General features: G+C 52.3%; 3 protein-coding genes across 5 annotated transcripts; 2 read left to right on the top strand and 1 right to left on the bottom strand.

The window, feature by feature from the left end:
- The first annotated feature begins 1748 nt into the window (after positions 1-1748).
- Positions 1749-7901, top strand: VPS25 (vacuolar protein sorting 25 homolog). 2 transcript variants are annotated; one of them, XM_010385942.1, is made up of 6 exons: positions 1749-1835; positions 2040-2185; positions 2947-3000; positions 3657-3745; positions 4519-4594; positions 7260-7901. In XM_010385942.1, exons 1-6 carry the CDS (start codon positions 1783-1785, stop codon positions 7370-7372), a joined length of 531 nt encoding a protein of 176 aa, XP_010384244.1. In that variant the 5' UTR covers positions 1749-1782; the 3' UTR covers positions 7373-7901. The 2 variants fall into 2 exon arrangements, with proteins under 2 accessions (XP_010384244.1, XP_030779212.1); XM_030923352.1 differs by lacking the exon at positions 7260-7901 and adding an exon at positions 5957-6464.
- Positions 7902-8594: 693 nt separating this feature from the next.
- WNK4 (WNK lysine deficient protein kinase 4) lies at positions 8595-25856 on the top strand. 2 transcript variants are annotated; one of them, XM_030923347.1, is made up of 19 exons: positions 8595-9620; positions 11055-11227; positions 12217-12437; positions 12703-12860; positions 13365-13453; positions 13535-13751; positions 15533-15797; positions 16033-16154; positions 16386-16444; positions 16546-16663; positions 16923-17039; positions 22073-22210; positions 22784-22838; positions 22945-23552; positions 23631-23691; positions 23795-24203; positions 24293-24492; positions 24651-24748; positions 24864-25856. In XM_030923347.1, exons 1-19 carry the CDS (start codon positions 9003-9005, stop codon positions 24864-24866), a joined length of 3729 nt encoding a protein of 1242 aa, XP_030779207.1. In that variant the 5' UTR covers positions 8595-9002; the 3' UTR covers positions 24867-25856. The 2 variants fall into 2 exon arrangements, with proteins under 2 accessions (XP_030779207.1, XP_030779206.1); XM_030923346.1 differs by having other exon boundaries at positions 24651-25242.
- LOC104680098 (cytochrome c oxidase assembly factor 3 homolog, mitochondrial) lies at positions 25816-26894 on the bottom strand. Its single transcript, XM_010385916.2, has 2 exons — positions 26639-26894; positions 25816-26344 (listed from the first exon to the last, which is right to left on the bottom strand). The coding sequence occupies exons 1-2, from the start codon at positions 26850-26852 to the stop codon at positions 26238-26240; spliced, it is 321 nt and encodes a 106-aa protein (XP_010384218.2). The 5' UTR covers positions 26853-26894; the 3' UTR covers positions 25816-26237.
- Between the last annotated feature and the right edge of the window lie 55 nt (positions 26895-26949).

Below are 26949 nucleotides of genomic sequence, written 5' to 3'. Positions count from 1 at the left end.
TGGGCAGATCACTTGAGGTCAGGAGTTTGAGACCAGCCTGACCAACATGGTGAAGCCCCGTCTCTACTAAAAATAAAAAAATTAGCTGGGCGTGGTGGCTCATGCTTGTAATCCCAGCTACTCAGGAGGCTGAAGCAGGAGAATCACTTGAACCAGGGAGGCAGAGGTTGCAGTGAACCGAGATCAAGCCCCTGCACTCCAGCCCAGCGATAGTTTGAGACTCCATCTCAAAAAAAAAAAAAAAAAAAAAAGGAGGGAGTAAAAGTGGAGAGAAATTTTTGAGTGGAGAGAAATTTTTGAGTGATGAATCAAGTATAGAGACGGACAGAGGGAAAACTTCAAGGGTTCACATGCATAGCCTCAATCTCATAAAGCAGGAAGGAAAGGCATTCCACAGAGAGCAGAGAGATGGGGACAGGTGGAGTGGCTTGATGAACGTGGAAAAGTTTGAATAGTTATCTTGAGGGTGACAGGGAGTCAATAAAAGGCAAAGGATCACGGAGCTGCCCTTAGAGCCTGGCAGTGAGGCTAGTCAGGGAATCTGGGGCTTGGCAAACATGCTCTGGTTATTTTTCTTCCAGCAATACTCCAGAGCCCAGGAGTGAAAAAAAGAGGTGGGGGACATGGAGCAACGATCATTGGTTTGGGAACTGACCTGTAGGTAGGTAGGTAAGGGGACAGAACTGAGTAGTTTAGGCTAAGGAGTCAGATAAAACCAAAATGGGTCCTAAGTCTTGAGACAAGAAAGGCGAGGTCACGGCAGAGGTGAGAGATAGGTGGCTGTGGTCAAAGACTGCAGCTCTGAATTATGGAAGTAGAGCTGTCTCTAGTGATTCAAGCTACAAAGTGTGCTCCCATGGGTGCTGCAGGAGCCTTGAGGAATGGTGGAGTCAAAGGAAATTGGAGGGCCGGGTTGGTCACCTGTTATCCCTTTGGGAGGCTGAGGTCTGGAGATTGCTGGAGCCCAGGAGTTTTGAGACCAACCTAGGCCAACATAGTGAGTGCCCATCTCTAGAAAATATTAGCCGGGTTGCTGGGAGTATTAACTCACGCCTGTAGTCCCAGCACTTTGGGAGGCCGAGGCAGGAGGATCACTTGAGCCCAGGAGTTTGACACGAGCCTGGGCAATAGAGCGAGACCCCCGTCTCTACCAAAACAACAACAACAAAATGTATTTAATAACTGGGTGCAGTGGTGTGCACCTGTAATCCCAGCTACTCAGGAGGCTGAAGCCAGACAATCGCCACAGCTTGGGAGGTAGAGGCTGCAGTGAGCTGTGATTGTGCCACAGTACTCCAGCCTGGGCAACAAAGGGAGACCTTGTCTAAAAGATAAATAAATAGATAAATAATTAAAAATAAAACAAAGGACACTGGAATTGAGGAGCTTGGGTAATTGTGAGTTGATCAAATTAAATGGTAATTCACAGAAATGTTAATATTAAAAGAAGTCTAGTACAGAGGAAACAAAGGTAGGCTGGGATCTGGAGATCTGGGGTCTATTTGCCGTTCTACTTCAGCAACAAAAATTCGCCGCTTTGGGGAAGCCATGACCTTTCTCCGGGGTTGAACCAGAAGACTTCCCAGGGCTCTTCCTGCTCCAAAAGACACTGCTTTTTAGGATAACAGCGAAGGACTGGCTGATGACAAGGACTCCTCCTGCAGCTCTTCCTCTTTCCAGAAAGACATCCGGAACCTTTCTGCATTGCTTTCTGCCCGGACGCGCGGAAGCGAAGGCCGGAAGTCCTTAGCCGGTAGCTTCCGGGTTTCCTGGGTTACTACGATGGCGATGAGTTTCGAGTGGCCGTGGCAGTATCGCTTCCCACCCTTCTTTACGTGAGGCTCAGACCCCAAGAAGCCCCGCTGTGCCTCCCTCCCCTCCCGTGGACCGTGGGCTCAGCCCTGATGCTTCAAATGGGGAGGGGGAGAAAAGACCCGGCCGCCAAGCCCCTCAGTCCCTTACTTTCTTCCCGAAACGCGTCCCGGGCAAGTGCTGCCTCTCGCCCTCTAATTCTGCGCCCCACTCCCTTCACCCGGCAGGTTACAACCGAATGTGGACACTCGGCAGAAGCAGCTGGCCGCCTGGTGCTCGCTGGTCCTGTCCTTTTGCCGCCTGCACAAACAGTCCAGCATGACGGTGATGGAAGCTCAGGAGAGCCCGCTCTTCAACAACGTCAAGCTACAGCGTATCCTCCCTCAGGCTCTTCCACAGCCCAAACTGATGTACTTCTGCGCTTTCCCACATGCCCAGACGCCCCCCACCTCCCCCCCACCCGCCCCGCCAGCTCCCCTTTACCCATGGTAGGCAGATTCCTACCCAAATTGGGCTTAAGGAGTGAAAATGTGTAGCTGACATTTTTTACCCCCCAAATGCAGTACCAGATCCTCTTGTTTTTGGCAGTGATGACTGCTCGGATGTCATTAAGGTCTTAGAATTTCTGCCCTGAAGCCAAGTTCCAAGCTTTTCAACCTAAACCTTTTTGACTGTATCTCCCATCCTTTTCTGTGTGAGGCCCAGATTTGGGTAACTATCTTTAATTATTTTTTCTGCCCCTCTCCTGCCAGGAAGTAAGGGTCATTTGTTTTTGCTGCCTGATTCATCCCTAAATATCTGTGGAGAAAAGCTGAAGGAAGGCAACAGACAGAGGGTGAGGAATGACAGTACCTTTCATTTTCTAAAGCTGTTTTTTTTGGAGACAGGGTCTTGCTCTCTTGCTCAGGCTGGAATGCAGTGGCACAATCACATAAAGCTCCTTTTAATTGGAAGAGTTTCTCTTTACCTTCCTCCTTTGAATATCCAGGAAATGACAATTCATATCATGTTGGGAAATTGCACACATATGTGTGTGGGAGAGGAAGCAGCAGGTGTTTCTCAACATGGGACTGGCTCTGAGAATTTTTATCCTACCCAACTCATGTGTATGCCATTCCCTTAACCTTAAACCAGGAAAGCTTCCTGTGGAGTCGATCCAGATTGTATTAGAGGAACTGAGGAAGAAAGGTGGGTTCAGTTCCCCAGATTCCTTATTTTTCTTCCTAGTTGGATTTTCCTGAGGGCAAATTAGGATAACTCTTTTTCCCTTTAATAACTTTTTCTCTCTCCTGGCTTGAAGGCCAGAGTCTTCTGTGAAGTAGGCAGCCCAGTTCCCAAGTCCTTTCTTCTTCTTTGTACACAAAATTGAAATCTCTGTGCCCTAAACCTGAAGAGCAGTGGAAGAAGGATGAGTACCTTGTAGATAATAATAGTAAAATAAATATTGAATCTCTCTGAAAGCTGAGTCTCTTCTACTCTGTCCCATCTTGGTATTTTATTTGCCTCTTTGTTTCTTTTTAGGTCATGATGCTTTTTTTTGGGCGGGGGGAGATAGGGTCTCACTCTGTCACCCAGGCTGGAGTGCAGCGGCTCAGTCATATCTTACTGCAGCCTTGACTTCCTGGGCTCAGGTGATCCTGAGTAGCTGAGACCACAGGCATGTGTCACCACACACCTGACTAATTTTTTGTATTTTCTGTAGAGACAGGGTCTCGTTATGTTGCCCAGGCTAGTCTCAAACCTCTGGGCTCAAGTGATCCTCCCGCCTTGGCCTCCCTAAGTGCTGGGATTACTGGTGTAAGCCACTGTGCCTGGTTATGCTTTCATAAGTATCTGTTTTACAGGGAACCTCGAGTGGTTGGATAAGAGCAAGTCTAGCTTCCTGATCATGTGGCGGAGGCCAGAAGAATGGGGGAAACTCATCTATCAGTGGGTGAGATCATCCTGCTGCCAAATATTCATCAGTGACCCATGGCAAAGGATAACTATATTAGGGCCTAGCAGATACCTGGTGTCCCCAGATCCAGACTGAGCAAAATGGGGAGGGGGCAGAAAGGAAGTGTAGGCCTTCCAGGCAAATCTCTTTCAGTGACTCAATGCCTTTGGCTGTGTAGGACCTCCCTTTCTTTGCCTGTAGGAGGCCAGGGGCTATGTGAGGCCATATTTGGAGAATGCAGAACTGGGAACCCTGAGTGCTATTGTTGGCTGGAGCCTCTGGCCACAGGAGATAAATGGGGAAAGGAGGGGAAAAAACCTGGGGCCCCTCCCCCACTTCACCCTTATGGGACTGTCCACAACATGAATGAGATATTCTGAACCAGTGTGGGTGTGGGGACAGAATACCCTTCCTCCTAAACCACCAGCCCCAAACATTCCCAAGGAAGAGAAGAGGGTAAGAAGCATCAACATTCTAAATATAACAAATACACAGCATCCATTCTTGAACAGGAAAACAACCAGAATGAGAGGTCGAGGTCACTCCTCAGACACGTGAAGACCTGTGGTTTAGTGGTTCCAAATGAGTGTGTACACATATAAATATAGCACTTGTAGGGTTTATGGTTTTTAGGCCACTCTGCAGAGGTGACAGTGAGTCCTGGTTTAGGAATAGGTATCATTCCTGGACCAGAGGGGTGGAGCTGATGAATTTACTGTCTCCCAGGAGATTCTTGTTTCTAATTCACTCCTCATTCTCTGTGTTCACAGGTTTCCAGGAGTGGCCAGAACAACTCCGTCTTTACCCTGTATGAACTAACTAACGGGGAAGACACAGAGGACGAGGGTAATGCCTTTCCCTTCCCACCCACAGTTCATTTTTTGTTGTTTTGTTTTGCTTTGTTTTTGTTTTTGTTTTTTCTGATATGGAGTCTTGCTCTGTCACCCAGGCTGCAGTGCAGTGGTGCAATCTCGGCTCACTGCAACCTCCGCCTCCTGGGTTCAAGCGATTTTCCTGCCTTAGCTTCCCGAGTAGCTGGGATTACAGGTGCACGCCGCCACGCCTGGCTAATTTTTTGTATTTTTAGTAGAGATGGGGTTTCATCATGTTGGCCAGGTTGGTCTTGAACTCCTAACCTCTTGATCCGCCTGCCTTGGCCTCCCAAAGTGCTGGGATTAGAGGCGTGAGCCACCGTGCCCCGCCTGTGTTTTTTTTTTTTTTTCTTTTTGAGACAGAGTCACTCTGTCACCGAGACTGGAGTGCAGTGGCACAGTCTGCTCACTGCAACCTCCACCTCCTAGGTTCAAGCAATTCTAAGTTCTTAACCCATGTCCAAGGATTCCATAAGCCACCTGAATTCACATGCAAAAAATCCCAAATTTTATTTTTGTGGATGCATGTGCATTTTTCTAGGGATAGATATTATAAGATTTCCAAGGGCATCTATGACCCATGAAAGGTTAAGAATTTCACTTTTCAGCTGGGCACAGTGGCTCGTGCCTGTAATCCTAGCACTTTGGGAGCCAAAGGCAGGAGGATTTCTTGATTCCAGGAGTTTGAGACCAGCCTGGGCAGCATACGGAGATCCTTTCTCTCCAAAAAATTTAAAAATCAGCTGGGCATGGTGGTGTGCACCAGTAGTCTCAGCTACTCAGAAGGCTTAGGTGGGAGGATTGCTTGAGCCCAGGAGGTCAAGGCTGCAGTGAGCTATGATCACACCACTGCACTCCAGCCTGGGCAACAGAGCAAGACCCTATCTTAAAGAATAACAATAGGCTGGGCGCAGTGGCTTACGCCTATAATCCCAGCACTTTGGGAGGCTGAGGCGGGTGGATCACTTGAGGTCAGGAGTTCCAGACCAGCCTGGCCAACATAGTGAAACCCCGTCTCTACTAAAAATACAAAAATTAGCCGGGCATGGTGGTACATGCTTGTAATCCAAGCTACTTGGGACGCTGCAGCAGGAGGATCACTTGAACCCGAAGGCAGAGGTTGCAGTGAGCCAAGATCGCACCACTGCATTCCAGCCTTGATGACAGAGTGAGACTCCATCTCAGAAAATAATAATAATGATAATAAAGTATTATAAATAAACTTTCTTCATTCAGCATCTGCTGTAGATGCCGAATGAGGAACAAGGGCAGGGGATTAAGCTTGAAATCTCATTCCTTGCTGACTCAGGCTCTCTTCCACCTTTTATTCTTATAGAGGACTCAAGATTTGTGGCTGTCAGCTGAAGAGATTGGGCAACACCCCCAGCCCATTTAAATAATTTGGTGTCTGGCCAGGCAAGGATTTGTATAGTGTTTGATTTTTACGTAGCGTAAACACTCTTGTTCTTTTTCTCTGACTCCATATTCTGATCCTCTGGATCACCACAAGTTTCAATCTTAGCTGGGATCATAGGGGATGTCTCCCCTTTCTGCCAGGCCCTGGCTGCCCTAGCAGAGTTTACAGCTCTTGGCTGTTCCCCCTCCTGCCCTGCAGGTCTCTGCTTGCTACTCCCACCATCACCCCATGATTTCGGCACTGTAGCCTTGCCCAGCCCACCACTCAGGCTGGGCAAAGTTGGAGGCTTCCTCAGAAAGCAAGTTCCCTGACTTAGCTGAGCCCCCGCAGGGGGTGAGGTAAGCAAGCCTGTCAGGGCTTGTGTGCTGCCTCCCACATCTCCCTGCAGTATCTTACCATATCTCCACATACTCAGCTAGCCATTGGCTCCCAAATTTTTTTTTTTTTTTTTTTTTTTTTTGAGACGGAGTCTTGCTCTGTCGCCCAGGCTGGAGTGCAGTTGCGCGATCTTGGCTCACTGCAACCTCCACTTCCCGGGTTCAAGTGATTCTCCTGCCTCAGCCTCCTGAGCAGCTGGGATTACGGGTGACTGCCACCATGCCCGGCTAATTTTTTGTATTTTTAATAGAGACAGGGTTTCTCCATGTTGGCCAGGCTGGTCTAGAACTCCTGATCTCAACCGCTGACCCTCCCGCCTCAGCTTCCCAAAGTTCTGGGATTACAGGCGTCAGCCACCGCACCTGGCCTGTGATCCCAGCTTTTAACTAGAAAAAGGGCAGATAACAGTGCTAGAGTTTAACAGTCTCCTGGCCAGGGGTAGTGGCTATATTCTTTGTGTTAGGATTGGTCCTCTAGGGTCAGTGTCTAGTGACAATGGCTCCGATCTCCCTAGGCCTGATTTTCACGGCCTCTTTGTGGCCCTAAAGCAGATGGTGTCATTCTTGAGCATCAGACACAAATGGGAGGTGTGGGGGAGGTTGAGTCTGAGAGGAGAACCAGGAAGGGGGAAATAAGCACAAACTCATTTCATGCTGATTCAGGCTTTCTTCCACCCCTTAATGCTAAGGAGTGCCTGGGAAGTGTGGGTAGCAGCTGCAGCAGTATAGATGGCATATGCATACCCTACCTCTGGGAGGTCTCAGCTTCTAGCCAGACCACTCTCCTCAGAGGCCTTGGGCCCCAGGAGCTGATTGTCTCTGACTGCCCATCTCTCCCTGTTCAGAGTTCCATGGGCTGGATGAGGCCACTCTACTGCGGGCTCTGCAGGCCCTACAGCAGGAACACAAGGCCGAGATCATCACCGTCAGCGATGGCCGAGGCGTCAAGTTCTTCTAGCAGGGACCTGTCTGCCTTTACTTCTTACCTCCCACCTTTCCAGGGCTTTCAAAAGGAGACAGACCCAGTGTCCCCCAAAGACTGGATCTGTGACTCCACCAGACTCAAAAGGGCTCCAGTCCTGAAGGCTGGGACCTGGGGATGGGTTTCTCACACCCCATATGTCTGTCCCTTGGATAGGGTGAGGCTGAAGCACCAGGGAGGAAAGATGTGCTTCTTGTTGCCCTACCTCCTTTCCATCCTAGACTGTCCTTGAGCCAGGGTCTGTAAACCTGACACTTTATATGTGTGCACACATGTAAGTACATACACACATGCACCTGCAGCACATGCTTCTGTCTCCTCCTCCTCCCACCCCTTTAGCTGCTGTTGCCTCCCTTCTCAGGCTGGTGCTGGATCCTTCCCAGGGGATGGGGGAAGCCCTGGCTGCAGGCAGCCTTCCAGGCAATATGAAGATAGGAGGCCCACAGGCCTGGCAGTGAGAGGTGTGGCTCGACACCGATTTATGATATTAAAATCTCAACTCCCACTGCCTGCCTCTTAAATTACTACAGTACTGGAATGGGGATGGGGAGGGCTGTGAAGTGTTGCCACCTGAGTAAATCCCAGCCTGGGAGAGGGGAGAGAAAAGAAAGCTTATGGCTTTTGTAGAAGAAAAGGTCCTCCAGGGCCCTGCGGGCTCCAGTGAGCCTGTGGTTTTACATCTGCTGGGTGGGCTGTGTGGAGGAGTGCTGATGGAACACAGCTTGGGGACAGACTGCTTTCTCTCTGAATTTGAGTCACTTAAGGGTTCCCCCTTCCCTCACCGTCTCCCCCATGGAAGTCCTGAACTACTCTGAAGCCCCTCCCTCCATCCATCTGGTCTGGGTGGGGTAACTGTGGCCAAGGGGAGCTGAGGGGGTAAGCCGGATGTGGACTTTGGTTTATTGGAGACTTTGGCAAACAGAAAGGGAGGAAGGAGAGCCCACATTGCAAAAACAGCCACTCTGGCCAGGACTAGGCTGCGGCCAAGGTGGCCTGGAGGGGATGGATGACCGGGCAGTTTGGGGGAGGGACTTATCCTGGGGAGCACACACCCATTCCCTATGCAGACCAGAGGGACAACAACGTCAGACCTTTCCACTGTCCTCTCTGTATGTTCGGCCTGGGGCTACTCCGGACAGCTAGGAGGGGATGGTGCTGCCTTATCTGGGGTGTGCAGGCCGGTGGTAGCCTACTCCTAAGTAATCCTCCACTAGGATCCGAGTGTCTTCCTCTCCTGCACTCCCCCGCGCGCAAACAGGTTTGTGCACTCTTAGTGCGGGAGGACGCACCGCGGTCTCCCACTCAGTTCTGGCCTCAGAGTGAGACTGCGGCCCGGGGCTCGGGAAAGAGGGGGACGCGGCTGGGCGGGGCGGTGACTAAGGTGAGGGGCTGTTCGCGGGGATCCGCACCGCGGGAGCCGCTCGGAGGGGCGGCCGTGGGGGGCAAGGGCGGGCCGCGGGGCGGGGTCAGGGGCGGGGCCGGGCCGAGCCGGGGGCTGGGGCCCCAGCCGCTCAGCCGGAGGGCTGCGCACCCAGCGGGTCTGCCTGTCAGACCGCCTCCTCTCCGGCCGTCTGGTTTTCTACCCTTCGGCGCCTTGCTCTTCCTCATGTTGGCACCCCCGACCACGGAGACCACCGTCCCCATGTCCCAGACTGAGGCCGACCTGGCGCTGCGGCCCCCGCCGCCTCTTGCCACCACGGGACAGCCCCGCCTCGGGCCCCCTCCTCGCCGAGCGCGCCGCTTCTCCGGGAAGGCTGAGCCTCGGCCGCGCTCTTCTCGTCTCAGCCGTCGTAGCTCAGTCGACTTGGGGCTGCTGAGCTCTTGGTCCCTGCCACCCTCACCCGCTCCGGAACCCCCTGATCCTCCGGACTTCTCTGGTCCTGGCCCCGCAAGGAGCCCACCGCCTAGCTCCAAAGAAATCCCCAAGTGCACGTGGACCGAGGGAGCCCCTGTGAAGGCTGCAGAAGACTCCGCGCGTCCCGAGCTTCCGGACTCTGCAGTGGACCCGGGGTCCAGGGAGCCGCTGAGGGTCCCTGAAGCTGTGGCTCTAGAGCGGCGGCGGGAGCAGGAAGAAAAGGAGGACATGGAGACCCAGGCTGTGGCAACGTCCCCCGATGGCCGATACCTCAAGTTTGACATCGAGATTGGACGTGGCTCCTTCAAGACGGTGTATCGAGGGCTAGACACCGACACCACAGTGGAGGTGGCCTGGTGTGAGCTGCAGGTGCGGCTGGGAGCCCCCTCGGTGGCACCTTGGGATGGGACTCTGGAGGTCTTAGGATGAGAGACAGAGGGTGGGGGAGACAGCGTCAAGGGAAGGATATATTTTTCCAAATGTCTATAGACATCTCTGCTGTCTTTGCCCTGAATGATCTGGCTGACTCTGGGCTGCAGAAGGAGAGACTGAGGCAGGTGGTGTCTGGTGACTCCTCCATGGGTATGAACATTCTCACTTTAAAGTCTCCATACTCAACCCTGAGAGGTGGAAGATAGGATGGGAAGTTGGGCAGGGGATCCAGTTCAGGTCAGTTTCCTGCTGGTGGGTACCCACAATCCCTTCCTCTCCCCTAAGTCCTGAGATCCTCAGTTATGGTCCTCTTGATCCCCTCACTCCTCCCCGTCCCCACCTATTTGCAGACCAGGAGGCTGGGATGTGGGAAGCCAGGAACTGGGCAAGGGTCCTCTCCAACTCTAAAAGATTTAGGGCAGTTGTGGCAGAATGGGGCCCCCTAGTCCCTTCTGGAGCAGTCAGACTTCTGGACTTCACAGCTGCGAGGAGGGGGACATAGGGAGCTCCAGCTCTGGAGTGAGTCCAGTTCTGCTTCTCATCCCACTGCCTACCTGTGCTCTCCCTTCCCTCCCATATCTAAAGGCACTAAGCCCATGGGCTTTAGGAAGACCTTCCTCCCATCACTCCCATGCTACATATGGGTTAGGAGAACCCAGTCAACTTGGGGCCCGAAGCTTCGGATTCAGATCGGGGGACAGAGCCTAAGGGAAGGGTCTCTCTCCAGCCCTGGCACAGGGCTCGCCCCTTGCGCCTGCCAGTGCCGCGCCCCAGGCTCTGGGCCAGGCCAGGAGACGCAGCCAAACTGGGGGGTGAGGGGAGGGAGAGGAGCCGGGGCGGGACAACTATGGGGGTGGGCGGCCTTTTGGCACCTAGTTCTGGATCTTTTCTTTCCTTCTCAGTACCTCCCTCCATATCCCTCCTGCCTTCTGTCTGGATCTAGCAGTTCCCAGTTTCTGGGGCCAACCCCCTTGCCGGCCCCAGTTCCCTGCCCGCGGTCTCCTGCTGCCCGCCTGCTGCCTGCTCACTGCCAGCACCCGGGTGCTCCCTCCCGCCCCATGGCTGGCCTGGGCAGCCACAAAGGCGCTATTGAGCTCAGGGCTCCGGGACCGGGCTGCATAAAGGAGCTTGTGTCCAGCAGGGGGTCTAGGGGGCTGCCCCAGGCCCAGGTTGGGTGTGTCCTTGGATCAGCTTATGTGGGGGACTGTTGGAGAGTTCAGGGTCTGCAGCCCACTGGGCGAGAGATCCCACTAACCCCACCCCATCTGTGGGCTCCAACCCTTACCTCTTCCCCCAACCCCACTCCAGGTGTCCCTGTTCCTTTCTGTGGGGGTCCTGGGCCTGACATGACACCTGTCCCCCATCCCACAGACTCGGAAACTGTCTAGAGCTGAGCGGCAGCGCTTCTCAGAGGAGGTGGAGATGCTCAAGGGGCTGCAGCACCCCAACATCGTCCGCTTCTACGATTCGTGGAAGTCAGTGCTGAGGGGCCAGGTTTGCATCGTGCTGGTCACCGAACTCATGACCTCGGGCACACTTAAGACGTGAGCTCTGCGCATGAGTGGGTGGGGAGAGGGAGACTGGGATGTGTGCCCACTGCTTCCTGAACTCCCAGGTTCCTCAAACTCTCTAATATCCAGGTGTAAAACCAGGTTCATCATCTCCCTCTCACCCAGCCTTTGCCTCGGTGAGTGGCAATGTCCACCCAGCACTCCAGTCAAAAACTTGGGTGTCTCCCCAGACTCCCCTCTCTCCACTCTGCCCCCTCATCAGTCTGTCCCCAAGTCTTTCCTTAACCTTTCCCCACCTGGCTTTCACTGCTTCATCCATGCCACCACCTCAATGCCATCTCGCTGATCTGGAGCCTGCAGCAGCCTCCTGAAGGGCCTTTCCAAACTCTGCCACCCTCTAAGCGATCCTATCTTCCTGCAGCCTGGAGGATCTTTCCCAGTCGAAAATCTGAACTGTCACTTCCCTCCTTAAAACCCCTTCAAAGTTTCCCATGGCCTTGGAATAAAGCCCACACAGGCTCACCTGTTCACAAACGCCTTAGGATACAGCCTCATTTTCAGCCTAAGTTCCAATCACACCAAATTCCTGGCACCTTGTCCCACCCTGCCTTGTCACTGGCTTTTTCCGTGCCTTTGAGCACGGTGTCCTGTCTGCCTGGGAAGTCTCCATCCCTTCCCCCTTTCACCTTTGAGCTCCTACTCATCATTCAAGATGCAACACAAAAGTATTTCCTCTCCGAAGCCCTCATGCTTGGAGCAGTTAGTCATCCCTTCCTGCGCTCCCACAGCACCTTGGCTGCGGCGCTGTCAGTTTACTTCCCAACCCGTTTGGTAACGTCACGTCTATCCACCACACCCCCGACTCAGTTTCTCCCTGGGGCCAGGCAGACATAGACTAGGAGAATGCTGGCAGAAGATGCGGAGGCGGCAGCGGGGTGCTGCAGGGGGGAACTTCCCAGTGGGGGACTCCTCCCCATTGGCCGTGTCCCCCACCAGGACCCTTGCTATGTGCCCTCCCCCAGGTACCTGAGGCGGTTCCGGGAGATGAAGCCGCGAGTCCTTCAGCGCTGGAGCCGCCAAATCCTGCGGGGACTTCATTTCCTACACTCCCGGGTTCCTCCCATCCTGCACCGGGATCTCAAGTGCGACAATGTCTTTATCACGGGCCCTACTGGCTCCGTCAAAATCGGGGACCTGGGCCTGGCCACGCTCAAGCGCGCCTCCTTTGCCAAGAGTGTCATCGGTGCGTCTCTCCAGGAGGGTCCATGCCATTCCTTCCTCCCCCACCTCAGAAGAGTACCTGGGTACCCCCTCCCCTCAGCAAGGGCCTTCAAGGTCCACAGAACTACCAGATGACAGGGGAGCTGAGGAGACCTATGGCATCCCTCCTCAACCCCACTGTGGGCCGGGGTCACTTGCACTCGCAGGGCTGCCTGGGGCTACGTAGCCCAACGGAAAGGACAAGGCCAGAGTGCCCAGCAACCTGATCCCTGCTGTTGACCCTACAGGGACCCCGGAATTCATGGCCCCCGAGATGTACGAGGAAAAGTACGATGAGGCCGTGGACGTGTACGCGTTCGGCATGTGCATGCTGGAGATGGCCACCTCTGAGTACCCGTACTCCGAGTGCCAGAATGCCGCGCAAATCTACCGCAAGGTCACTTCGGTGAGAGGGATGGGGCTGGTGGGAAGGGCAATTCCAGGGCCACCTCCCATTTTCCTGCCCCAGCCAGCCCGCAGTCAATGCCCTTTGCCTGCACGAAAACAGGCTAGACAGAGTCGCCTTGGTGAACACAGGATATTGAATGCACACGCACCCACTCCAGTACACGCTATTTAGAATAATATGTGTGGTGCTCCCAAGAGTTCACAAATGATTTTGCATCCCATCTCTCATCCAATCCTTCCAGCTGCCCTGTGAGGTGAGCGGGGCAAATGTTCCACCCTGCGATTTACAGATGAACAAACAGCGGGAGACTTGTTCAAGGTCACACTGTAAATACTTGCGGGGGGGGAGTGAGATTGGAAATCACATCTTCCACTAACAGTCAGGCTTTTGCAACTGCACGCGCAGCTGCCTAAGGCCGGAGTGGCGTAAGGGGTGGGGGGGGTGTCAAGCCTAGAGCTGGGGGTCAAAGTACCGGAGGTGTCATGCAACCCCTTCCCCCAGGGTAGAAAGCCGAACAGCTTCTACAAGGTGAAGATACCCGAGGTGAAAGAGATCATTGAAGGCTGCATCTGCACGGATAAGAACGAGAGGTGGGGGTGAAAGGGCAGAGCATGGGTAGAGTAGGGTCGCGGGCCGCGGCGGGCTGGGCTAACCCCTCGCGTCACCCTCAGGTTCACCATCCAGGACCTCCTGGCCCACGCCTTCTTCCGCGAGGAGCGCGGTGTGCACGTGGAACTAGCGGAGGAGGACGACGGCGAGAAGCCAGGCCTCAAGCTCTGGTTGCGCATGGAGGACGCGCGGCGCGGGGGGCGCCCACGGGACAACCAGGCCATCGAGTTCCTGTTCCAACTGGGCCGGGACGCGGCCGAGGAGGTGGCACAGGAGATGGTGAGCGGAGGACAGACTGTGCTGCCACTGGGCGTGTAAAGGGCATTGACCCGAGGGGATAGTGCGACAGGGATGGGGCGCAGGAGGCGTGGCAGCGATGGGGGCAGGGCACCTTACCCCTCTCAGAATCTCCTGCAGCGTCTCCCTACCTCTCCAGCCCTAACTTACCTGCACCCACACCCAGTTTTCCTTTACAGAGGGAGCCCTGGGTCCTCCAGCATCCCTGCTTTACCTCCAGCTGATCTGTTCTTCCTGGAATGCCCTTCTTGCCAATTTATCTTTTCCTTCTTTCCTCCTTCCCCCTTGTTCTTTTTCTTTTTCTTCCAATATGATCAGAACCATTGATTTCGGGAAACCGTCCCCTCTGGGGACTTAAATGCTTCTTTCCACTTCAGCAAGTTCTCTGTTACAGCACTCCCCACTATCGATCCTGTCTTAGACCTGAATAAGTTCCTATCTTTCTTTTCCACTAGACTATAAACTCCCTGAGGGCAGAGACTGTGTTTATTGATTCTTCTATCCCTGGCAGTGCTTGGCACATAGTAAGAGCTCATTAATAGCCCACATCTGTACATGGCTTAAAGCACTTTCACATGCATTTGATCTTTGCTACCCATCCTGCATAGGGGGCAGTTTTATCTCAACTTGTTGATAAGGAAATGGAAATTTAGAAAGGTTGAATACCTTGTCCAGTGCCCTAAGTAGGTAAGTGGAAGAGCTAGATTGAAACTGAGGTGGTTCAGATTTTAAATCAGGTTACCCTTCCCCACCTCCTTTACTCACTCAGCAAAGCTTGTGGCTAAAAGGAATGAGGAGGTGATGAATGGAAGCCGGTAGAAGGGGAGAGGCATAAGATTCAAGGGCAGATGCTCGGGGACTGGCTTAGGAAGTCCTGAAGGGAGTATGAGATTCTTATTGGGGAGTAATGGAGTCTCACTCTGTCATCCAGGCTGGAGTGCAGTGGCACTATCTCAGCTCATTGCAACCTCTGCCTCCTGGGTTCAAGCAGTTCTCCTGCCTCAGCCTCCCCAGTAGCTGGGATTACAGGCACAAGCCATAACACCCAGCTAATGTTTGTATTTTTAGTAGAGACGGGGTTTCACCATGTTGGCTGGTCTCGAATTCCTGACCTCAAGTGATCCACCTGTCTTGGCCTCCCAAATTGCTGGGATTACAGGTGTGAGCCACCGTGCCCAGCTGAGTATGGGATTCTTAATAGAGACATGACAGTTGCAAGGGTGGAGACCACCTACGGTGGGACAAGAACCTGAGAATGTGTTAGAAATTTAGAGCAGGTCTCCATATCATGGCCCAACCTGACCTGAGATCCAATCTTCATCCATTGCTGACAAGAGATTCTTGGCCTTGGCACTGTTGGCATCTTTGTTTTAGGGACTGCCCTGTACATTGTAGGATATTGAGAAGAACCCCTGGCTTCTACTCACTAGATTCAGTAGCATCTACCTTCGAGTTGTGGCAACTAAAAATGTCTCTAGATATTGCTAAACATCTCTTCTTCCCATTGGAAATCACTGACTTACTGTATAACTATGAACTGGTCAATTCATTAATCTCTAAAATGGAATGGTAAGATTTATCCCACAAGGTTGTTTGGAGGATCTAATGAGCTAATGTAAGGAGCTGCCAGTTAGCAGACAGTGGGGGCATCAGCAAGTGTTGGTTTCCTTCCTCCCATATCCCGGAGTTCCCAAGAAGGTGTCCTGATGAATCTTTGGGAGGGGGTCCCAAACTGTGTTTCTCATCCCCCACCCCAACTCCAGGTGGCTCTGGGCTTGGTCTGTGAAGCCGATTACCAGCCAGTGGCCCGTGCAGTACGTGAACGGGTTGCCGCCATCCAGCGAAAGCGTGAGAAGCTGCGTAAAGCAAGGGAATTGGAGGCACTCCCACCAGAGCCAGGACCTCCACCAGCAACTGTGCCCATGGCTCCCGGTCCCCCCAGTGTTTTCCCCCCTGAGCCTGAGGAGCCAGAGGCAGACCAGCACCAGCCCTTCCTTTTCCGCCACGCCAGCTACTCATCTACCACCTGTAAGTCACCCCTGATCTTGAGACATAGGTCCCAGAACACCTTGGACTCTGCCCCAAACCCAGCAATTCACCCCCACCGCAGTCACTTACCCTGCCTTCCACCTGTAGCCATGAAGCTCCCTCCAGGAAGGAACTCTCCCACAGCTCCAGGCCCCTCCTTGCTTAGGCAGGCCCCCTCCTCTGCCACTATTCCCTTTCATTTCCCCTTTTTTTGATCCCCTCCCTCCCCAACCAGCGGATTGCGAGACTGATGGCTACCTCAGCTCCTCTGGCTTCCTGGATGCCTCAGACCCTGCCCTTCAGCCCCCTGGGGGGGTGCCATCTAGCCCGGCTGAGTCCCATCTCTGCCTGCCCTCGGTGAGAGGGGGTCGCATGGGGGACTCCCAGCCATTCCAAGCCTATGACCTATCTCCCTCCTTGTGAAACCCAATCTCATGATCCAGCCCTATGTCCCTGGAAATCTACCATTCTTGTCCTCCTTTTCTCTAATTCCATCTCCCTAATATCCTCCCAGCATCCTTGACACCATCTCCCTAGCCTTGCAACAGTTATCTTCCCCTGACCTCATGAACCCTTATCCTGTTTCAGGCTTTTGCCCTATCCATTCCACGTTCTGGCCCTGGAAGTGACTTTTCCCCTGGGGACAGGTATGTTCTAGTACAAGTTGGGGTGCCAGGGTGAGACACCTGGGGCACTGGGGTCTCAGTGTCTGCTCTGACAGTCATTCTATCTCCTTTCTCTTTACCAGCTATGCCTCAGATGCAGCTTCAGGCCTTAGCGATGTGGGAGAAGGGATGGGACAAATGAGGAGACCCCCAGGGAGGAATCTCCGGCGCAGACCCCGATCCCGGCTGTGGGTCACTAGTGTAAGGATGGAGTACAGGAGATAGAGCGTAACCTACAGGGCCAGAAGGGGAGTGTCAGGGGAAAGCCGGGGGGGGGGTCACCCAGAAAAGGGGAGAAGCAGTGTGTGACTGGTACTCAAGAGGCAACCAGACTTTAGGGGTGGGATCTACTTATCTCCAAGTCCATTGTGGCTGCTGTCACTTGGCTGAGGTAGGGTGGAGACACAGCATGATGACAGAGGGCTTGACTTCCTCCCCTCTGCTGACTTTGAATCTGAAGGTCTCAGACCAGAATGACAGAGTGGTTGAGTGCCAGCTACAGACCCATAACAGCAAGATGGTGACCTTCCGATTTGATCTGGATGGCGACAGCCCGGAAGAGATTGCAGCTGCCATGGTGAGGGGGAGAGAGATGAGGACAGAGTATTTGGATCTGGAACAAGAGTCTCCTTCCGGATGTCCGCTGGGGCTGAAACCCACTGATCCGACAGCAGGGGTTTTTAAATCTCTGGTTGACACTTAGCACAGTGACACTGAAGACGTCTCAGCCCTTGTTTTGGGGGAGATTTCTGTTTATCCAGTGAGGTTTGGCTTCTCAGCTGAAGCAATTTGAGACTCACATTGACCGGGTACACACAAGTGCTACGTGTAAGTGCCTGGTGGACGTGCAATACTGTGGCTGTAGGTGAAGGATGGACTGGGCAGCAGGGGCAATGGGCTTACCCAGGACCTTGGCAGATGGGCGAGAAAGGCCGTGAAGGGTGGAAAGGCTGTGAAGGGTGTCCCTATGCAGGGACAGCATAAGCAAAGGCATTCCAAGTAGAGAGTGACTTGGAATATGGGGCTGGGAGGGCTTCATGAGGGAATCACTATCATTAGAAGTCAAGATTCCTAGAGGAGAGCTGTGGGGAGTGAAGCTGGGTAGGTAAAGTGGGTCTAGATTATAGAATAGACAATGTTAAGAGTTAGGCAGAGGCCAGGCGCAGTGGCTCATGCCTGTAATCCCAGCACTTTGGGAAGCTGAGGCGGGTGGATCACCCAAGGTCAGGAGTTCAAGACCAGCTTGGCCAACATAGTGAAATCCCGTCTCTACTAAAAAATACAAAAATTAGCCGGGCCTGGTGGCGTATGCCTGTAGTCCCAGCTGCTCGGGAGGCTAAGGCAGGAGAATTGTTTGAACCTGGGAGGCAGAGGTTGCAGTGAGCCGAGATCGTGCCATTGTGCTCCAGCCTGGGTGACAAGAGTGAGATTCTGTCTAAAAATAAATAAATAAATAGGCAGAGTGGGCTGGTTCCAGTGGCTCACACCTGTAATCCCAGCACTCTGGGAGGATGAAGTAGGAGGATCGCTTGAACCCAGGAGTTCAAGACCACCATGGAAAATATAATGAGACCCTATCTATACAAAAAATTTAAAAAATTAGCCATGTGTGGTGGCACATGCCTGTCATCCCAACTACCTGGGAGGCTGAGGTGGGAGGATCACTTGAACCTCGGAGGTCAAGGCTGCAGTGAGCTGTGATCATGCCACTGCACTCCAGCCTGGGAGACAGATTAAAAAAATAAGATTAAAAAAAGGCAGAGTGTAACATGGTGACAGTAGGCTTTGTGAAGACCATCTGCCATAGGATGTGGAAGGGGGTTAGGGGAAGGGAGGGAAAATACCTGGGAGGTAGACCCAGGAAACCACCTGTGGACAAAGGAGAGAGTAGCTTATGGGAGGGAAGAGGAGAAAGGGTGAATCTGAGGGTTGTTTCGGGAAAATAAGTTACTCTGTAATCCAGTAACCTATTGACGTAGTACAGAACATAGTACATAGTAGATGCTCAATAAATATTTGCTGAGTTGATATGATAGGGAGTTAGGGAGAAGGGATGTCAAGGACAACTTGTAGGCCACCAAAGGAGAGTAGGAGAGTAGGTGACCAAAGGAGAGAGGAAGTTAGAAATGAAAGAATTTTTTTAAGAGGTCATGATGAGCTTGAGTGAAGAAGGGACAGCCAAGACAAGATCCTCCGTAGCTGTGGGATATGGGTCAGGCAGGGCTGGAGAGAGGTGGATGGAGGAGTGGTCAGTACAGAGTTGAGAGTGAAGGGAGATGAGCCTGCAAAGCCAGAGACACAGAGGGTTGCAGAGAGTGTTTCAGCACATACCACCAGTTCTGGAGTGGGAAGCGGGAGGGTAGGTCATGGAAGGACACAGAGATGAAGCCAGAGAGGTAGGAGGAAGTTAGTCAAAACTGAGTGAGGAGAGAGTTTCAAGGAGGTGGCATAGGGTGAATCCTCAGGCAAGACCACACCGCCTTTTGTTAGGAGATCTTTGTGGGAGACCAGTTTCAGTGGAGTGGAGGTGGTGGATGCCAGCCCCGGGGGTGAAGGAGGGAAAGGAATGGGAGAAACGCCAGGTATTAGGAGCCCTCTCTAAAGCATCTCCTCCATCATGTCATTCACCTTGTGTCCAGGACAAAGACACAATATCACCTGGCACACAAGGCTCATCACTTTCCGTCAAACCACTTGACCCTTTCAGAGTCTTCCCTCCAGCCACACTGGTTTCAAAACGGGCCTCTGGAGAGGTTGGGTGCCTTCCTGCCTCTGCCTCCACCTGCTTCAGGGGCTCTCACTCTTAGAGCCTTCTGTATTGGGCTTTCAAGCCCCCTCTGATTCTGCACAGCCAAAGTGACCCCACCCCATGCATCCAGAGTCCTTTGCCCTCTTTTCTCTCCTTACCCAGTCCTCCCTCCACTCCTCTGCAGCAGAGTTCTCCTGAGACTTGGATCTGATCTGTTGATTTTTTTTTTTTTTTTTTTTTTTTTTTTTTTTGAGACGGAGTCTCGCTCTGTCGCCCAGGCTGGAGTGCAGTGGCCGGATCTCAGCTCACTGCAAGCTCCGCCTCCCAGGTTTACGCCATTCTCCTGCCTCAGTCTCGGAGTAGCTGGGACTACAGGCGCCCGCCACCTCGCCCGGCTAGTTTTTTGTATTTTTTAGTAGAGACGGGGTTTCACCGTATTAGCCAGGATGGTCTCGATCTCCTGACCTCGTGATCCGCCCGTCTCGGCCTCCCAAAGTGCTGGGATTACAGGCTTGAGCCACCGCACCCGGCCTGATCTGTTGATTTTCACCCAAAATTATTTAGTGGCTACTTGTGGTTGTAGAGTAAGGTTCAAATTCCAAAGCCTTTAAAATTCACAGCACACTCAGCTACACTTGAATCCTCACTATTTTAAGAACAGGCCATGCCAGGCGTGGTGGCTCATGCCTGTAAGCCCAGCTACTCGCGAGGCTGAGGCAGGAGAATCACTTGAACCCGAGAGGTGGAGGTTGCGGTGAGCCGAGATCACACCATTGCGCTCTAGCCTGGACAACAGCAAAACTCTGTCTCAAAAAAAAAAAAAAAAAAAAGAAAGAAAAGAAAAGAGAAAAGAAAGAAAAAAGATTGAATAGGCCAGGCGTTGTGGCTCATGCTTGTAATCCCAGCACTTTTGGAAGGCCAAGGCAGGTGGATCACTTGAGGTCGGGAGTTCGAGACCAGCCTGGCCAACATGGTGAAGCCCTGTCTCTACTAAAAATATAAAAATTAGCTGGGCGTGGTGGCAGGCGCCTGTAGTCCCAGCTACTTGAGAGGCTGACGCAGGAGAATATCTTGAACCCAGGAGGTGAGATTGCAGTGAGCCGAGATCATGCCACTGCACTCCAGCCTGGGTAATAGAGCAAGGCTCAGTCTCAAAAAAAAAAATAATAATAATAAATAAATAAATAAATAAAATAAAATAAATAAATAAAATAAATAAATAAAAATAATAATAATGTACCACGCCTTGCATGCTTCAAAGCTACTACACTGTTCTCTCTGCCTAGACTGCTCTTCTCTTGCTGGTGAACAGCCTGGAATAGAGGAAGGGATCGCTTTCATATAATACCTAAGTTCAAACTTCAGCTCTGTTATTTACTAATCCAATGAACTTGGGCAAGTTTCTTAACCTCTGTAAACTTCAGTTGCATATAAGTAAAATGCAGATGATAGTATTTGTTTTGCAGAGATGTTCTGATATGATACAATGTAATGTAGAAGTGTCCACACATGGTAGGTCCTCAACAGAGGTTGCTTTTCTCATCTGTCAATGTTCAGCTCCAAAGACTTACTCTGTGAAAGTGTCCCAGCTTCCCCCCATCCCCAGTGTGGTATTCTGTCTTTGGAATAGCATTTTTAAAAATTGTGATTAAAAAACATAAATGTAAAATTTACCACCGTAACCATTTTTAAGTGCACAGTTCAGCAATGTTAAGTATATTCACATTGCTGTGAAACAGATCTCCGGGGGTTTTCTTTCCTTGCAAATCTGAAACTCTATACCCATTAAACAACTCTGCCTTTCCACCCCCTGACACCCGTAACCCTGGAACAGCATTTCTATCTATATCTCACTTGTAAGTGCCTTACCTATTACAGGCTGCCTTGCAGTAGGTTTAATTATGTATTTATGTATCTCCTCCACTAAGTTTTGGGCTTTGTTAAGACTAGGACCTTGTTTCATGCTTCCCTGTATTCCCACAGTACCCAGCACAATGCCAGCACATAGCAGGTGCTCAATAGGTATTCATGGATTTGAATGTGACATTTGCCATTTATTGCCTTATTTTGACTAACTTTGTGGGATGGGTGTATGTGGTCCTGTGTGTTATACTTTATAAACCCTATGGGGCAGAAATCGTGTCCAAAAGCATGTGAGGCAACAGTGAAGATAACTCAGGCTCTGGCTTTAGGTAGATGTGGGTTTAAATCCTGTGACCTTAGGCAGATGAAACTTAACCTCTTTGAGGATTGGTTATCTTAATTCTACTACAGCGATATTAATATGGGCCCCAGAAAATTATTGGTGTTAAATGTGATAATATATGCAAAGCAGCTAGCATATATATGCATCCTATGAATGTTAGCACCTTTCCTTCTAGGCTGTATTTCTCCTTACACCACACAGTGCCTGGAACACAATAGGGATTTACTTGTTTTAGGCTGGTGGTTGGCAGAAGCAGTAGTGTGAAGGGTGGATTTTTTTTTTTTATTTTTTTTGAGATGGGAGTCTTGCTCAGTTGCCAGGCTGGAGTGCGGTGGTGCGATCTTGGCTCACTGCAACCACTGTTTTCCAGGTTCAGGTGATTCTCCCATCTCAGCCACCCGAGTAGCTGGCATTACAGGCCCCAACATCATGCCCGGCTAATTTTTGTATTTTAGTAGAGATGGGGTATCACCATGTTGGCTAGGCTAGTCTTGAACTCCTGACCTCAGGTGATCCACCCGCCTCGGCCTCCCAAAGTGCTAGGATTACAGGCATGAGCCATCATACCTGGCCTGATTTTTTAAGATCAGAAGCAGGGGGAGAGGGATGAGAGAGATAACAAGCTCTCCCTCCCCATCCTATTGACCCTTGCCAGGTGTATAACGAGTTCATTCTGCCCTCGGAGCGAGATGGATTTCTCAGACGGATTCGGGAGATTATCCAGCGAGTGGAGACCCTGTTGAAGAGAGACACTGGCCCCATGGAGGCTGCTGAAGACACCCTAAGCCCCCAGGTCAGACCCCTCTGGACACTTCCAGGGGAAATGGACTCTCTGCTCCAGGGTTCATTACTCTCTGCCTTCAGCGGTCCCCTTGGATCTTCCTCCTCTTCATCTCTGGGACCCTAAAACAGTGGCTCTCACCCCATTTGAGAATATGATGAAAGCCATCACCTCTTGTTCTGGAAAACTTGTTCAATACATACTTTTCTTTTAACTCATTATTTTGAAATAATTTCAGACTTGTCGAGAGAAGTTGCAAGAATTGTATAAAGAACCCCTGGATACCCTTTGCCCAGATTTGCCAATTGTTAGTGTTTTGCCACCTTAGCATCATCATTCTCTCTTCCTCTCCCCTCTGTATGTGTGCATACATACTATATTTTTCTGAACCACTTGAGAGTAAGTTGCAGACATCATGCCCTTTTACCTCTATATACATTTCAGCACATATGCTTCTGAATCCCTTGAAACTCATGTACAGACTCCTAGAGGTTTATGGGTCCTAGCTTAGGAACCCCAGTCTGACACCTTCCATCTCAGACTGCTCTTCCCCACTGTGACTGTGGACTCCTTTCTCTGCCTCAGGAGGAGCCAGCACCATTACCTGCCCTGCCCGTCCCCCTCCTAGACCCATCCAATGGTATGTACTGAGTTCTGTCCTTGCTCATCCCAACCCTTGGGGTTGCTCCTGGGAAGGGCACAGGGCATGTGGGACCGTGGTCTCAACATACCCTCCTTTCTAGCAGAGCTCCAGAGCAGCAACTCCCTGGAGCACAGGAGCTGGGCAGCCTTCTCCACCTCCTCATCTTCTCCTGGGACTCCTTTGTCTCCTGGAAACCCATTTTCCCCTGGAACCCCCATTTCCCCAGGTCCCGTCTTCCCCATCGCTTCTCCCCCATGTCATCCCAGCCCTTCCCCATTCTCCCCCATTTCTTCCCAGGTCTCCTCAAATCCCTCTCCACATCCCACCAGCTCTCCACTTCCATTCTCCTCCAGCACACCTGAGTTTCCAGTTCCACTCTCTCAGTTTCCCCAGAGTTCTCTCCCCACGACTTCTCCGCCTACATTCTCTCCCACTTGTTCTCAGGTCACTCTTAGTCCCCCTTTCTTTCCTCCATGCCCCTCCACTTCTTCCCTCCCCTCCACCACAGCAGCCCCTCTCCTCTCTCTGGCTAGTGCATTCTCACTGGCTGTGATGACTGTGGCCCAGTCCCTGCTGTCCCCCTCGCCCGGGCTCCTTTCCCAATCTCCTCCAGCCCCTCCTAGTCCCTTCCCTAGCCTGCCCCTTCCCCCTCCCCTTGCTCCTGGTGGCCAGGAGAGTCCTTCACCCCACACAGCTGAGGTGGAGAATGAGGTGAGTAGAAAACCAAGAGGGATGATCGGGGAGACTCCACTCTGCACTCTTCCCTTCTCATGGCCCCACACTTTCTAGGCTTCGCCACCTCCTGCTCGGCCTCTCCCAGGGGAAGCCAGGCTGGCGCCCATCTCTGAAGGTGAGGCCTCTGACCACTGACCTTCCCCTGCCATTATCCCTACTCATTGTCTCTCCTGTCACTGCTCTCCTTTCCTCATGCCTTCTTCCTCGTCGCCCTACAGAGGGAAAGCCGCAGCTTGTTGGGCGTTTCCAAGTGACTTCATCCAAGGAACCAGCTGAGCCTCTTCCCCTGCAGCCAACATCCCCCACTCTCTCTGGTTCTCCGAAACCTTCAACCCCTCAGCTTACTTCAGAGAGCTCAGACACAGAGGACAGTGCTGGAGCCAGGCCAGAGACCAGGGAAGCTCTGGCTGAGAGTGACCGTGCAGCTGGGGGTCTGGGGGCTGGAGTTAAGGAGGAAGGAGATGATGGGAAGGAACCCCAAGATGGGGGCAGCCCCCCACCCCTGAGCCATCCCAGCCCAGTGTGGATGAACTACTCCTACAACAGCCTGTGTCTGAGCAGTGAAGAGTCAGAAAGCAGTGGGGAAGATGAGGAGTTCTGGGCTGAGCTGCAAAGTCTTCGGCAGAAGTGAGTCTGGGGAGGATGGAGGAGCGAGAGGTGAACCTGGGAGAGCATGGTGTGTGGCTAGCCCTTTCATGCCCTCTGTGCATCCTCAGGCACTTGTCAGAGGTGGAAACACTACAGACACTACAGAAAAAAGAAATTGAAGATTTGTACAGACGGCTGGGGAAGCAGCCCCCACCGGGTATTGTGGCCCCAGCTGCTATGTTGTCCAGCCGCCAGCGCCGCCTCTCCAAGGGCAGCTTCCCCACCTCCCGCCGCAACAGCCTACAGCGCTCTGAGCCCCCAGGCCCTGGTGAGACTGCAGTCACCCAGCTTCCATCTTTTCCCTGAGACCCCTTCCTGTCTACTGTTTTTTTCCAGGTCCTGGGGGTCTGCCCCAGGGGAATATACCCCCTCTCCCCACCTCCCCTTTCCTCACTTAGTGCTCTCCCTCCCCCATCCTGCTCCCAGGCATCATGCGAAGGAACTCCCTGAGTGGCAGCAGCACCGGCTCCCAGGAGCAGCGGGCAAGCAAGGGGGTGACATTCGCCGGGGATGTTGGCAGGATGGTGAGGGCGGGCCCAAGGGAGGGAGAGCCCAGGGAATCAGGGAATGGTACCTGGCTGCAGCTTCGCCATCCTCCCACCTTGGAGGTTTCTTCATCACTTTTTCTTTTCCCTCCAGTGAATTCAGAACAGAAGCCATGTATCTCCCCCACACCAGGGCCCACCATGGAGCTTGTGTTCTCAGAATCTGATGCTTTTCTGACCAACACAACTGAGCAAGGAAGATCCCAGCACTGAAGGGGTAGAAGGCCAGGGGGAGCATGGAGAGTGCAGCTCCATTATAGTGAAGAGCCAAACATATGTGAACTGTTTGCTGTGTGGAGGTGTTAGTCCTGCAGCCTGCCATCTTCATCTCTAGTCCCTCTCCCCTGCCAAGAGTCAACCACTAAGCAATCCCGCCCAAGTCCAGATGCTTCTAGAGGGGCCCACTCCCAGCTGGGAGAGTGTAGGGGATATGCTCACACATTAGCAGCAACCAATAAAAATGCTGGAAACAAGGACGCCGTGAATCCATATGCCATGCCTTAGGAAGTGGGGGAGCAAAGCCTTGTGGGGTGAGGTAGGGGAAGATTTAAAAGGGACTTTTCTTTTTGCAGTGGGAGGCAGCAGTGGAAGCTGCCCAGCCCTCTGGCTTCCTACCATCAGTTAATGAGGAAACTGCAAGGTCAGTGATCCACTTGACTAAGTTAGGATCCCTTCCAGACCCCACCCTCGACCTGTACAGGCAGGTACAAGGGAAAGTTAAAAGAACGAAGACTGCTTGTCTTTCACCCTTCATCCACCTCTCTCTCTCCCCCTCTCTCTCTGGGGATGGGAAAAGCAGTAGAGCTACAGTATGTTCTTGTGGGTAGAGGACAGAAGAGTGACCTTCCTTCCCCTAAGACGTGGGTTCAGTCTCAAACCACCCAGTGATCTCTCCCTTAAATCAGGTGGAAAGATCTCATGGAAAAAGTAATTCTAGTTAAACATTTACAGCTCCCTGGGGCAGTGCCACCACTGCAGCTACTGCTTGTGAAGCTTTCCAGCATGAAGTGCAATATACTGCCTCTCAGCCTCCATACTCACTTGACTCCAGGAGAATGACTCAGTTTATTATTCTCAATTTGACCCTATCTATACCACTTTAGGTTCAAACACTGCACAGAGCTGCCACACCTAACCTCATAACAATCACATCCCTGGAAGGTGAAGGGGGTAAACCACAAAGTCAGAAACATTGGGAAAGCCATGGTCGCACGCACACCTCTCAAGGAAACAAACTACAAACAAGGGCTCAGTCATTGTACACAGCAAGTGTGCAGTGGGCAAAGTTCTGTCCTTTTGACAGTAGCCAAATGCTTAAGTCCCTGGTTTCTTGGGATCAATCATGGCCCAAGGTTAGTAAGAAGGCCAACAATGTTGTGAGCAGGATTCAATTTGTACAGGGTCATGGGGCATCATCCACCATGTGAAGGGGCTCCAGCAGGTTGGACATGATCAATACCCATCCAGATTAGGATCCTGATGCCCTTGCCAGAGCTCGGGCTCGGGCAGCTTTGGCCTCGTCTTCTAGCTCATCTAGGAAACGCTCCTGGGAAATCGAGTAGAAGGTGTAACCATCTGGGGAGGTAGGTTCAGGAAACCACACGGACTATGCACATTCCCCTTTCCTAGATTTGCTCTACCACGCTTGTTACCTTCCCAAATCAGTGATTCCGGCTTCCCACCGCTGCTGTTTCTAAGCCCTGAACCCCAACTCCGTTATTAATAAATCAAAATAAAAGAGTACCTTAGGAATAACAAAGTACTAACCCCATTTTACCCCAAAATTAAACGGGTGGTTCAGCCCTCTTGCACACTCTGTTCCCCTTCCCCTATATGCGGTCCCCTTGAGTCTACAACAAGGACGGATACAAATAGCTAACACCAGGGCCCCGATGCCTAGGCCGGTCACGATGTTCCGGGTCCGCCGCTGCGGTAGGACCTTCTGCCACTGGGCAAGCTGCGTCCGCCGCATGGAATACAGTTGCTCGGGTGTCAGCTTCTCCCGCGTAGGGTCGATACGCTGAGCGAACCGGGCCTCTCCACGCTTAGCATCCAGAGGGTCACCAGCTCCCGAAGCCGCCATGTCGCCGCTCCTCTCTTCGCGTTGCCGCCGCGCGGGGCTCGCTGGGAACAGTAGTCCTGGGCCACTGCAGTGGACTCTGGGAGTTGTAGTCCGCGTG

The sequence above is a fragment of the Rhinopithecus roxellana genome, chromosome 19 (genome assembly GCF_007565055.1).
Source record: "Rhinopithecus roxellana isolate Shanxi Qingling chromosome 19, ASM756505v1, whole genome shotgun sequence".
Taxonomy (NCBI): domain Eukaryota; kingdom Metazoa; phylum Chordata; class Mammalia; order Primates; family Cercopithecidae; genus Rhinopithecus; species Rhinopithecus roxellana.
Note: the sequence above shows the minus strand (reverse complement) of the source record. Positions and strands in the feature narration are given on the sequence as shown.

Coding starts and splice junctions, on each gene's coding strand:
- WNK4 (XM_030923346.1), top strand. CDS start 9,003: ATGTTGGCACCCCCGACCACGGAGACCACCGTCCCCATGTCCCAGACT. Junction 16,664..16,922: donor CCCGGCTGTGGGTCACTAGT/GTAAGGATGGAG, acceptor TTGAATCTGAAG/GTCTCAGACCAGAATGACAG. Junction 23,692..23,794: donor GCTGGCGCCCATCTCTGAAG/GTGAGGCCTCTG, acceptor GTCGCCCTACAG/AGGGAAAGCCGCAGCTTGTT.
- VPS25 (XM_010385942.1), top strand. CDS start 1,783: ATGGCGATGAGTTTCGAGTGGCCGTGGCAGTATCGCTTCCCACCCTTC. Junction 2,186..2,946: donor CAACAACGTCAAGCTACAGC/GTATCCTCCCTC, acceptor ACCTTAAACCAG/GAAAGCTTCCTGTGGAGTCG. Junction 3,746..4,518: donor GGAAACTCATCTATCAGTGG/GTGAGATCATCC, acceptor CTGTGTTCACAG/GTTTCCAGGAGTGGCCAGAA.
- LOC104680098 (XM_010385916.2), bottom strand. CDS start 26,852: ATGGCGGCTTCGGGAGCTGGTGACCCTCTGGATGCTAAGCGTGGAGAG. Junction 26,345..26,638: donor GGCCCTGGTGTTAGCTATTT/GTATCCGTCCTT, acceptor CTACCTCCCCAG/ATGGTTACACCTTCTACTCG.